The sequence below is a fragment of the Rhinatrema bivittatum genome, chromosome 6 (assembly GCF_901001135.1).
Source record: "Rhinatrema bivittatum chromosome 6, aRhiBiv1.1, whole genome shotgun sequence".
Classification (NCBI taxonomy): domain Eukaryota; kingdom Metazoa; phylum Chordata; class Amphibia; order Gymnophiona; family Rhinatrematidae; genus Rhinatrema; species Rhinatrema bivittatum.
In genome coordinates, this window is record NC_042620.1 from 90275084 (window position 1) to 90288589 (window position 13506).

At 44.7% G+C, this 13506-nt stretch overlaps 1 protein-coding gene across 8 annotated transcripts in view; it reads right to left on the minus strand.

Moving 5' to 3' along the window:
* RBMS1 (RNA binding motif single stranded interacting protein 1) overlaps nucleotides 1-13506 on the minus strand; it is a 417298-nt gene that overhangs the window by 126665 nt on the left and 277127 nt on the right. For all 8 annotated transcript variants that reach the window (XM_029605592.1, XM_029605591.1, XM_029605593.1 and 5 more), the window contains one exon: nucleotides 8428-8486. In XM_029605592.1, the coding sequence (XP_029461452.1) occupies nucleotides 8428-8486 (59 nt within the window). The remainder of the gene's footprint in view (nucleotides 1-8427; nucleotides 8487-13506) is intronic.

The following is a 13506-nucleotide window of genomic DNA, read 5'->3' on the forward strand; positions in this document are numbered from 1 at the left end:
ATAATCAGCAACAACAGCAGGGTCTGTGAAAGACATTACAAGTCAAAGTACCAGACAGAGCTTACCATGCAGGACAGCCGCAAGAGTTTCAGGGAATGAAAGGCAATCCCTGAATGTGATCGCTAGCCCCTGAACAAGGAGATAATTTAGGCCTGAAGCTCACCCACACTGCACCCAGTCAAAGGCAGGGCTATCTATCCTGTCTACAGGATAGTTCAGATGAGCAGGAAGGCACATTGGACAACCTAGTGAAGTCAAAAAAGCTAAAGTAGTACTGGCCAGAACTTGGCAAAATTATAGGGAAAAGTAGTATATTTTTCCCTGCAGGTATACACTAAGATATACCACGAATGCTCTAGCTTTTCCTCCCTTCTCCTCGACATTCCATCTAGAAGAAGCAAAGAACACAAGGAGGCAAACCACTAGACTGCAGGAGTAAGAACAAGTCGCTAGGTTGTATATCTCAATCCCAAGCAAATAACTCACTGCTGATTCCAGTAGGGAGTTACCCACTGAGCTAGAGCCCTCAGCCTGCTTGGAACAGCAGAAACTGAGAGCAATCCCCCAGGGAAGAAATCCAGAAATACTCCAACAAGAGACAGGAAGCTGGGGTGCTGCAAGTGCAGACCCCTGTCAAACAGGATTTTTTCACTAGCTTGGAAACCTTAAGGGTACCAACGCAGGGTCAGTGTGATCTTCGATCAGACTGCCCATGGACCTGGCTTAGGTAGTAATACCGCCACCATGATTACATATACTTCCCCAAGGAAACACGTGGTCTAGTAAACAGAACAATCATCGCATGAACCAGGACTCCCCTGTCCACAGACAGGGTTATCCCTAAAATGGGGGAAGTACAGCTTGCAAGCCACTACAACCAAAGAGCAGCACCTCTGTTGTGGGGTCCCTTATCCTCCAACTCCCTCAGCCATGGATATGGCGATAGGTTGAAAGGCATACTTGCCAATTAGATGCACTAGAACCCTCTTCCCTGAGGTAGGGTCTCTGAGGCAAGAATGACTGGCAATAGTGGTCCTCATCAAAAATGCCCATTGATCTCAGCAGGGATCAAAGGTGATTCCTGGATGGGAAAAACCCCTAATCTTCGCTGGGGAACTACTCTGGAATGGCTCTCTTGTGAAACAGACCTGCTGTGCCTTAGGATGACCTAAGGAGAGTGCTACCACTTGACCGGCCCTTGGAGCCCACGAGGAACAGAGAGCATCTGCCAGTCAGAACCAGCAACATCCCTTCTCTGGGAAATGGAGAATGAGGGACACCCCTTGTAGATATGGATAACCGGGCTTCCAGAGGGAAGCCAATAAGGTTTGCCCTGAAACCCAGTCGAATCTCCCCTTCCAGAAGGGTCAGGAAAGCAACAGGAATCAGGGTCTTCTGATTCCAAAAAACCTTTCAACTCCCCAGTTGAGAGTTGAGTTACAATCTCTGATCTTTGAGGTTCAGAAGTGACCAATTTGCCACTGGCAGCTACCCTCAGATGGGGTAGGCCACCACAGTGATTAACGTAGGATCCCAGCTAAACAGTCTCATGGCCGCCGCCGCTGTTCCCTGGTCCTGGCCTACAAGGAGAGGTACCGATTCAAAGAATCAAGGCTCTAGTTTGGCAATAAATAACCTACAAGGGATGGAACACCAGGGGCTTCCCCACAAAGGGGATTTGTAGCCTGGGAAGGATCGAAAGACCTATTCTTCTTCTGAGGAAGGAGTAGATTCCTGACACTACCCTCCTCGTGTCTAACCCCCTAATGGTTCGATCAGGAATGCAGTCCTAGTCAGTCCTGTGGTTGTGGCACACAACCTGTTGTAAATCACCACGAGGGAAACTCCCACCCATACATACACGCCCATACAGCAGAGGGAAACAAAGAATAAAGCCCTCCACTGTAAAAGCATGCTGACTAGTACTCATACAGAAGTGTCCGATCCTACGGATGGCAGCCTACCTATGATCCTACTCGCCGTGCTCGAGAATCCTACAGCACAGCAAGGACCAAGCACCATCTGTTAGAGTCATTGGCTGCGCACTGCCAAAACACAATCACAGAGTGAGTAATGATGCCTTCCTCACCAGTGCTCCCCAGCACTTTGTGGTGCAGAACTGACGAGGAGGCTGATATCTTGGCGCAACAATGGCAGAACCCTGGCATGGCTGAATACTGCACAGACAGGGAGAATGCCGTCTACCATCATCTGAGGCACTTGGAGCACGTCTTGCCGTTCCTGACCATGCACGCTGCATTCCACAGTCACACCAACTCACAGTGGAGTGAATAGTAACAGTGTGTTGATGGCATCCCCACTACCATTGGGGTTCTGGTTATGGAATGGTGGTGGATGGCGTTCTATGATGTCACCCCGTCCAGTACCAGGAATGGTGTGGTCCTCAATCTCTTCCCTGTCCGAACCTCCACCAATGCAGATCCATCAATGAAATGACATGGAACTCCTGCCCGGGAAGAACTCAGGCGAGTCCCCAGGCTCAGTGGCCTACATTGATCATCGATGGAATGCATTCAGTTGGTCCTGCCAGCACCTAACAAAGGTACAAAAACAGACAGAGCAAGGAGAGAACAGATACTAAACTGCAGGTATAGTATTAATTTAATAAGGGATAGTAATAGACTCTGCCAGACTGTATAGCGACTAAGGCCCAACATACAGCTGGCAGACAGTGGGGGGAAAAAAAAAAAGAAGAGGAAAAAGGAAACTAAAACTACCTTAAGGGAAAAATCACTTACAAAAACTGTGAGGAAAGAGCAAAGCTGAATACCATGACACACACAGCTCCTGTGGACAACAAAAAAAAAAAAAAAAAGACTGAAGGACTCTGCCTAGGGGCAGGGTGATGACTACAGCTGCACATGCTTAGTAGGGCATGTTTGAAAGTTCTAGAATCTTTGAGATCAAAGTTCTGTACCGGGGCTCCATCCGATGTCACCCATGTGTGAGAACTACCACCCTGCTTGTCCTTGGAGATTAATTGGTGCAAGTGCTCACCATGGGTGCTGTATATTTTATAGTTCTGAAGGCAAAAACTACTCCTTTTCCCGTTTCTCTCACCCCTGGTACCAATATAGTCACCCTCCCTCCCCAAATCACTCCTGCTCTTTCTCCCTGTCCCCTGCTGTGCCTTGGTGCTCCTACTGTCCCTCCTCATGTACATTCATACTTCTCCTCATTTCTGGCCCATACCTTCCTACAAAGCTCCCTCTCTTACTTTCCTCCCTCTCTCCCCCTCCCCCCCAAGTGACAGTGGTCATCTTCCTTCCCCCATGGTGACTTCTACACATGACCACAATCCGAACCCGGAAATGTTCCACTACATTTTAGCATTAGGAGCAGATAAGGCAGGGAAGACATGAAAGGGAGATGGGAAAACCATCAAACTGGGGGGTTTGGTGCGGTAGGGGGAGGGGACGGGAAGAGGTGGAAGCATCATGGGAAACAGCAAGATGAAGAGGCTGTCACCTTACTGAAGGAAGGGGGAGGGGGGTTAGACAAAAATGGAAATGTTACTGGGAGAGGGGCGCAGGACAAGGTGAAGGAAATGTCACTGGAGAAAAATCAGAAGGTGGAGGATTCGCTGGAGAGGAAGGGCAAGGTTTGGAAATAGACAAGAGAAGAGTTGCCATGAGAAACTGCATGGGATGAGCGGGAGGGGAATGGTTGTGAGGTTGGAAGGCATCAGCATTGTGAGTGGAAAAGAAGTGGTTCAGAGACTGGGAAGCATCAGCAGGATGAAAGGGAAGGAAGTGGTGAAGGGTTCAGGAGGTATCGGCAGGCTGAGTGAGAAGAAAGTACTGTAGGGCCCATGAGGTTTCAAGTGGGAGGCTAGAAAAACAGCATGGGGTGGCTGGGAAACATCAGCAGCAGACCTTTGCAGAAAGGATGTGCCAACAAAGTATGGAAGGTGGGGGAGAATATGGCTAGGAGATGGCACCAGGGAAGAGGAGAGGGAATTTGGCTGGGAGATGTCAGAGGGAGGCTTACCAGCAGCGGAGCTGGGCTTGGCAGTGTCCTCAGTCTGAGTGGGATGAAGTTGGTAGCATCAAAGGGGGAGTGGAGGAAGAGGAGGGTCTGCAGCACCAGGGGGAGGAGAGGAAGATAGGAAAGATCAGTGGTATCAGCAGGGGGTGGGGGGCAGATGTAAGGAGGAAGAGAAGGAAGTAATGGTTGGCAGAATCAGTAGAGGAAGCAAAGGGAAAGGTTAGCAATGTTAATTTGATGGAAGCAGAAAGGAGAAGAGTGGTCAATACTGTCAGCAGCAGGTCAGCTAGAGGAAAAAAAAGTGGCTGGCGGTGTCAGCAGAGGAAGGGACAGTCAGGATAATGATCAATGGTACTGGTGCGGGGAGAAGTGTTGGTGGCAGTAACAGGGGAAAGAGGGATTGATAATGTACTTGGATGGGTTGCTCAGTTATGGTGGGAGGAAGAGGATTAACAGGTAATAGAGAGCAGGTTGCAGGGCTCATTTACGTCACTGAACGTGGGAGTGGGCTTAGTGGCATCCTAGAGCGAAGCAGGACTGATTTTACGATTTTGGCACCCACGGGCAGTACCTTAGAGCGAGGTCAGGGTTCCCCTCAGGAGCTTGGACAGCAGGGATTTCACCACACCACCGGATACTTCAAAGCAGGGGAGGGTTGTTTGTCCAGAGTAGCATAGTGGTACCTTTTTGAAGTAGCAGTGGCACATAAAATAAGTGGGAGGCCTGGATATTTGGCCTGCAGTGAGGAGTGGAGAACATGCACCAGAGAGCACACAGGCTCTCCCCCACTCTAGGCTCCCAGAATTCACTGTCAGCTTGGGCAGCATTTGTGGAAACATGACTTAGCTTCACCTTTGCATGTGCTCAATGCTTATTCTGATGGTTAGTGAATGGACACAGGTTGAAGGCTACAGCTTCAAAACCCTCAAAAAAAATAGGAAGGAAAAGAACAGAAAAAGGAAAACTGGAAAAAAAAAAGAAAACCAATAAAAAATACACAGGTCTGAAAAAAGTTTTGTTTTTAACACTGAAAATGATTAAAAATGTAAAGTTTATTTATGAAATTGACTTTTATACATATTAAGCAATTCACATTTTATGTTAATTTATGAACATATGCCATAGAATCTCAAAACTTATGCACATTGTTCAGAAATACCATACAAAAAATAATTAAAAAAAAAAAAAGTTACTTGAAAGCTGCATAGGGGATGCTAATTAGACTCAAGTTTTAGCCTAATTTAACCATTTCTATGGTCAGCATTGCTGTAGACATTTTGACCAAAATATTTCACAAAGTTTTATCTACTAACAAAACTGACCAATGGTTTACTTCCAGAAAACAAACCCCCACAATCCATAACATTGACGCCATAGTGCAGGGATGACCACTCCAGTCCTCCAGAGCCATAAACAGATCTGTTTTTCAGGATATCTTCACAATAATTATGCATGATGTAGTTTTGCTTGCACTGCCTCCCCTGTGTGCAAATATTTCACATGCATGCTTACTGTGGGGCCGATGCAATAAAAATTTGCAGAAAGCGGGCGCTGACTTTTCAGTGCCCGCTTTCTTAGCGCACGCATGGCGCCCACAAGGGAGGGCGCCATGTGTGAACACCGATGCCGATAAACCCGGCGTCTGTTTTCATTACTGCAGTCAGTCGGTTATGAAAAGCGATGCTGAGCATATCGGCGCAGGTCTTCAAAGTGGCCAGCAGAGGGGTTTTTTTCTTCTTTTTTTTTTTTTTTAAAACTTTTTAAAAAGTACAGAAAAGCAGTTTTTTCTGCTTTTCTGTACTTTCAGTGCGCTCAGCTATTATCGCCTGCTGAGACGCACATTTATTTTTTTGCATTTGGAGTGAATGAGTAATAGCCTCATGTGATGTACGCTAACTCATTCACTCGGATGCGCGTTAAATAGGCGCTAATCCCCCTATTGCATTGGGGGTGGATTAGCGCCTATTTAACCCACGTCCGACAGCGGGTTAAACAGTGCGCTCAGCTGAGTGCACTGTATTGCATCGGCCCCTGTGGATCTCCTGAAAATTGGGCCTAGGTGTGGCTCTAGAGGACTGGAGTTTGCTACAAGTGCTCACAGTGTGTAGCTCCTTATGAAGGACATTTGCTCCACCGATCAGACTTCCTGGGATCTTGTGAACAATGCATTTATTTTACACCTTTGCTACCCTTGTTACAAAAGGGCTGGCATGTGCTCTCTCAGTGCTTTTGCTCATCAATACTCTACTCATAGATCAATGTCAGGACTGCAGTAAAAGCTGTGTTCTTTCCTTTCCGCAGGAGTTGTCCACTCTTATTATCAGGAAGTCTGCTCAGTGACATTAGGAGCCCTGAACATGATAACATGATGCCTCAGGATTATTTGCAGTTTTGACCCCTAGCCATAGCTGGTGGGATGTGAGCTCAGCGTGATTAAACTGAAGGTCAATACTCTGAACACATGTGGCAGTGTGACTAAGAGGATGTATCTACTGTAATTATGTTAGGGGAAATGACCCCTGCGATACATTTAATGTACACTGAACACAGACAATTGGAGTAGTGGAACTTGTAATTAAATGTTAATTGAAACTACCCGGTTTTAATTAAGAGAGATAATTTGTACAAGATGTAATCCTTTTAGATCCTTAGTCCAGTTGAATTCTTCTCCTTTAACAGCTCCAGTGTCTCCTCGGGCAAGAGGAATAGGGCCGTTTGCTATCTTCACTCTCCTTTTAAATGGCAGGGTGCCAGGCCTTTCTGCATATGGTGGAGTTTTGGCAGGCTATGCCCTACGGGCTGCCTGCCAACCTTGGTGGGTACAAATGTAACTAATATGCTGTTCTGCAATAAATACTACAATAAGGCCTCCTTTTAAAGCAGCAGTACTAGCAGGGCTGGTGGAAGCACTAGATGGACCAGGCGATCACTTGAGAGTGCCAGTGGTCGGGGGGAGGGGGCAGCAGCATCATCTCTCCTTCCTGCCCGCGCAGCTGAAAGAGAAAACACCATGGAGAGGTCCCGCATGGGTAGGAAGAAGGAGAGACCATGCCGAAGCCACTGTAGGCGGGAAGAAGAAGAATCCTTGCACCTGTCCCAGTTGGCGCCATTTTTCCAAAATAGCGCAGACCTCGCCCTACCCCAGCGATGTGACTGGGGTAAGATCCAGGGATCAGACTTAAGCCATATGCACCAGTCATGAGTGAGGATAAGATAAGGAGGTCTCTGGAGGGGGCTATGGCTTTCGGGGGGGGGGGAGGGATTTGGAATGCTCATTCAAGGGGGGGGGGGTTGTGTATCAGGGGCAGGGGCTACTGCCGCACGCGTACTACACACTTTGTATTTTTGGGCAGTTGGGGTTGCCTTGATTGTTGGCCCTGGGTTGAAACGAGGGTCAACAATGACCCCCATTCAACCTCCCCATTTGGCCATGGTTAATTTTTGGCTGGCCAGCAGCCCTTTAAGACAATGGCAGTCCATGAGATTGGGGCTGCCATTGTGATAAAGGGCCGCTCACTGCATTCGTTTGTGAACACACCATAGAGCCGCGATGTGTTTTGGGGGGGGCAGGGCTCCACTATCACAGCAACACCCCCGCACGATACTGGGACACCTCCTGCGAGGACACATCGCAATTTGATGAATCTAGGCCTAAATTAGGGGCCTGGTGCTGAAATCAGTGCTAAGTGCCTAACTTTGTTTCCCTACCCTAACTCTGCTCTTGTAGCCACCCACCTCTTAAGTCTCCTAGATTTAGCCATTCAGCCCTAGTAAATTTTCAAGAGAGTTAATATAGGACCCTAAATCCTGAAGTTAGGGACCTAAATCTTTGAAAATCAGCCTCTAAATCAAAACTATCATTAAAACCACTTTTTAAAAACATTCGGCTACTTAATTCAATAGAAGCTAAAAATACATGAAACATTTGAAAACCCCTATTTAATTGCCCCAACATTAATGGGCCTAAGTAAGCAAGAATAAGGTAGAACAACTGGAAAGCAGGCACAGGGAAGATACGTAAAAGCAAAATAAAAAGGTACCCCCCCAAAAAAAAAAAAAAAAAAAAAAAAAAATGTACAAAACCCATGAGAAAAAATATTAGGACAAAAAAATGTAAGACAATTTTGGCATACAGCAAGCAGGAAGAGGGCCAAGAAATGGGCGAGCTGATATTTGGAGGATCTCAATTACTATTTTACTTTCTGCAAGTGAAGCAACAATGAGGAGTCGGATGAAGGATCCTCTAGAGCGAATAATAAAAAGTAAATGCATTACACACAAACAATTCAGTTCACAGACCAATCCTGGCACATGTTGCTGTGAAAATCCAGCTGATTAAAGAGCCGATTGGCTGTTCGCTTCTCCGAAAATCACCAACTGTTTTACCATAAAACTTATCAAATGGCAGCAGACACGTACCTTTGCATTTGTTTGTTGTTTTATCCAAAATAGCTTTCGTGGACACAATTTTGCCATATCTAAAAAGAAACACACACAAAGAAAAACAAATAAAGCAAAAGAGCAAAACATTGAAACTGTGACATCCCGTTAGAAAATCGAGCGCAAGCTTTTACAAACACGGTGATAAATGCAGTTTTGCATAATTGCACGTGATATCGAATTTGGCAAAGAAAAAAAAAAAAAAGATAAAAGCCCCACTATAAATTGGTGACTAGGCAAAACTAATTCACTGCTCATAAGAAAAGCTTTTTGATTCTCCTGCATCTCTTCCATGCTGCGTTCTTATTTTCTTTGGGGGAGACGGGGACGAGGGACATTCCCGTGGAATCTTCTGCAACCCAAATGCACAAATTTCTCTTTAGGACTTAGAATGAACCCCTGCAGCCTATAAATCAGATGAAATTAAAAAAGGGCGTTTCTACACTCAGTGACTCACAATGAGTCTCTCTCGATACAACTTCCAGTGTTGTACTGAATGGGTTTTTAATGTATGTCAATGGTAAACTGGTCACACTGGTTCATCCAGATAATGTTCTGCTAAAAAGAAAAAAAATGATTATGTAAATATGACAGGGATGGGAAGCAGGCTAACCTTATATGATGTTTTCACTCTGCTTCCATCTCTTCACAAAATAAAGCAAACACCGTTACCTAGTCTTGTAAAATTTGTAACAAGCCATGTATTTTTAATAACTTTGATTCTATTTCTCATATATTCCTTAGAGACACAATACATTCTGAACTCTTTAGAACACCAAAGTATTATAATGTCAACTTCAATTTGAATTAGCATTAGTTGTTGGTATGGGACCTTTTTCTTCCATTTACAGAAAACAAACTTGTTCCAGATCTGTGGAAATCACATAATCTGACTGAAAAAAAAATAATTCCTGATTTTTTTTTTTTTTAAACCTGATAACATTTCACATTTTTAGGTAATAATCCCAACCCTTCTGCCATCAACATTTTTAAATAACAATTTTTTGAACAAGCATGAACGGGCCCCAGTAGCTCGTGTGGAAGATTCCCTATTTGATTTGAGAGCTGGTTCTTCCACTCCCCAGGACAATGCTACAGAAGCAGTGTTCACAGGAGGTGAGGAGAAGGGAGAAGAGGTAGGAGAGGTAGGAGAGCCCACGGCTGCAGGGTTCTGAAAGGAGCCTTCAGCCCAAGACTGTCGCTGCCAACACTAGACAGGTACTTTGGGTGGAGAAGGGAAAACGATATGAAAAAAGGGGAAAAATCCTCAGTCACAAATGAAAGCTCTTAGGGACGGGATTCCAGCCCTGGTTCTGACTAAGCTGGAGGCCTGAAGAAGCAGGAGGAAAACGGCCAGGTAATAAAAAAAAAAAAAAAAAAAAAGCATTAAAGGTAAGAAAACAGTACTATGAAAAAAAAAATTAAGGAAAACTAGACCGTTAAGATAGCATACAGAGAGGACGCAAACAATTATGAAAACTTCAATTTTTAAACCACTGAAAACTGTCTAACAATAACACGGTCCCCCCTCAACCACAGCTACTGATTCCATATGGCAATAAACAACCGTCTGCAGCTACTACAGACAGCAGATGCCCTAAACCTCATTCCAACTCAACTCCGTGCCTCTGCAAGACAAAGCCACCCAGAGGAGGAGCTCCTAGCTTTGATTTTAACAAAAGGCCCAACCACAAAACCAAAACAAAATTTTCAATTAAAATCCTCCCCAAAATTGACAATCAAAAGAGAACAAGGAGCTACAGGCATTATGAATGTTCATAGTTTCCTTCTTTGGCACAATAATGTACATATGGTCATAACTACTACAACAGCAGGAATGTGAGGGAAGAAAAAGTATACACGTCTGAATCATAAATGTGCAATTAGAACTATAAAAATAACCTTTACTACATATGAATATGAATCATTTAATAATAAAAAAAATAGTATACTAAATAAGGAATCAGTTTGAAAAATGGAAACAGAAGTCCCAACATGGCCACATTTTGGTACACAGGCTGGCCAACACTTCGTTAAAGATGAGGATCAATTAATGGTGATAAAAATCAACTTTCTTCTATTAGAACATCTCTTACGGTTCGTGATCCTCAAGGATAAAAGTGAAGGTTTTACCCAAGATCAAGCTTCAAAGTCTACACCTTCAATCTCAGAGATGTCGAGGACAGATTTCAATATGGGCCAGAAGGCCCTTAGGGGACATCCACAGTAGACCCCAAAACTATGTTGGGAGTCCTCAAACTACTGGAGGAAATGCTTGTCTTCTATATCAAACTTTGATGCATGGTCTGCAGTGCAGATCTGTCATCACAGGCACTGGCAGGATCAGTCGAGGTGTATAAATATTGATCTTGCTGTCTAAATTCTCTTGGGAGATGTAGTAAACCATCCAAATAACTTTCTGTGAAAGCCTAGGATGGGGTTCTTTGAAGAGGTAGCTTTTATATGCCCTTTAAAAAGGGCTGAATACATATATCATGAATTTCAGCTTTGTACAAAACATTTCTCTGACACAAAACTTCAAAAGCAGATTTGTTAAATAATTTTTAAAATCCCCAAAGAAAAATAAAACTCCTTAGCTTTTACTGAATTTTAGCAAATGCAACAACTCTGCAGTAGTTTTGATAGAGGTTTCCAAAGAGCATTTATAGATCTAAGCACAGTCGCTTATAGAAACATACATGGTAAATACCAATGTCGCCAACAAAACCCACTCACAGTATTTAGATATAGCAAGCTAAACAAAGCAGGCGACATGCATGCCATCACCAAACTGCAAAAAACCTAAGCCCCACCCACAATTGCCCTAACCAGACAGCCCGCCAATTTTCCTGGATTCCTGAAAATCTTTAAAGCATTCAGAAGTTCTGCCTCAGGCTCCACTTGCGATGTGCAATCTCCTTTCCTGCAGAGAACCCGGGCTTCTAGCACAATAAGTAATGGCGTGCACTCACCACTTATACTTTCATCATCTTTCTCTGGTTCAAATCTCCCCTGGAACTAAAACTTACTTTTTTCAGCTTGGAGAAGAGACGGCTGAGGGGGGATACGATAGAGGTGTTTAAAATCATGAGAGGTCTAGAACGGGTAGATGTGAATCGTTTTTTTTACTCTTTCGGATAACAGAAAGGGGCACTCCATGAAGTTAGCATGTGGCACATTTAAAACTAATCGGAGAAAGTTCTTTTTCCACTCAACGCACAATTAAACTCTGGAATTTGTTGCCAGAGGATGTGGTTAGTGCAGTTAGTATAGCTGTGTTTAAAAAAGGATTGGATAAGTTCTTGGACGAGAAGTCTATTACCTGCTATTAATTAAGTTGACTTAGGGGCAAATTTTAAATACTTGCGCGAGCGCGTACTTTTGTTCGCGCAACAGGCGCGAACAAAAGTACACTGGATTTTATAAGATACGCGCGTAGCCGCGCGTATCTTATAAAATCCGGGGTTGGTGCACGCAAAGGGGGTGCACATTTGTGCAACCTGCGCGCGCCGAGCCCAGCGCGCGCTGCCTGTTCCCTCAGAGGCCGCTCCGATTTCGGAGCGGCCTCGGAGGGAACTTTCCTTCGCCCTCCCCCACTTCCCCTCCCTAACCCACCCCCCCCCTTAACTTTGCACACGTCTACCGGCTGCCCCGCTCTGTGGTCCGGTCCCGGGGGCTGTTCCGGAGGCCGTGGCCATGCCCCCGGAATGCCCCCGGGCCGAAACCATGCCCTACATCGCCGCCCCCGAAATGCCGCGTCATCCCGCCACGCCCCCGCCACGAAGCCCCGGGACTTACGCGTGTCCCGGGGCTCTGCGCGTGCCGGCGGCCTATGCAAAATAGGCGTGCCGGCGCGCAGGGGTTTTAAAATCCGCCCCTTAGATAATAACCACCGCTATTACTAGCAACGGTAACATGGAATAGACTTAGTTTTTGGGTACTTGCCAGGTTCTTATGGTCTGGATTGGAAACAGGATGCTGGGCTTGATGGACCCTTGGTCTGACCCAGTATGGCATGTTCTTATGCCCTGGATGCAGTGTCCTTAAAAGTTGCACTACCCAGCCTGGGTTGGAAACATCTGTAGGTAAGTCAGTTTGGTGAGAAGGGATTTGGAAGGATAAATCCATCCATGTGAAAGTGTACTTTCCATGCTAGTGGCATTTATTTATATTTCCGACTTTGTATCTATCTTAATTTTATACAAGCTCATGTAACAAGAAGTTTAGCATTCTAGCAGCTATCACGAAAAACAGTAGTGAGAGAGAAAACAACCTCAACTTTCAGACCGAATGTTTCATTCCTTATAATGTTGTTGCTGTCCACCACCTTGCACCTCTATAAATGTTATATATGGAAAGGATCTCAGATTAAACCAGAAATGACTAATATACATCTTTGACTGAATCTATGGATAAATCTATGACTGGTTTGGATAGTACTTTCTTTTTCGGCACAACAACGAATGATGCAATCTGAAGCTTGTATTCCATCATACATGATATGAATTGCATATTGTCTTTGTGCGCCCTCAGATTTGTAAACGTCTTCAAGATGATGCATTTAACTGTGCATTGCGTGGCAAGGAAAAGACAACATGAAAATCCTTCCAGTTAGTGGTAACAAATTTTCTCGGAAACAGCAAGGCAGACAAATACAAGGCGTCTTGGCTGCAATATGTCACTAAAGATACATTTCTTGTGCTCTCATCCAGATTTGTTTTCCACCAAACTGCAGAGCAGTGAGCAATGAGCATGGTGAGCGATTTCACCAGGACACTGAAGAATAGAAAAATGGTAACAGGGCAAATGGAACCCATCAATACCTGCAGACTTGCTGGATGGTGATAAGAGATCTTCCATTTAATGAATACAAGAGTCAACGTCAAGAAGTGCAGAGTAGCTACTGAATAAGGACTAAACTATGTACATAGATATATACATAGTTTGTGGCTTTTTGTTTCATAGTAAATTTTATTTCTTTAATCCTTTTGCTGATTTAATTTTTAAAGTGTTACATAAACAGGACAAGTGAAATATTATGGAACCATAAATACCTGG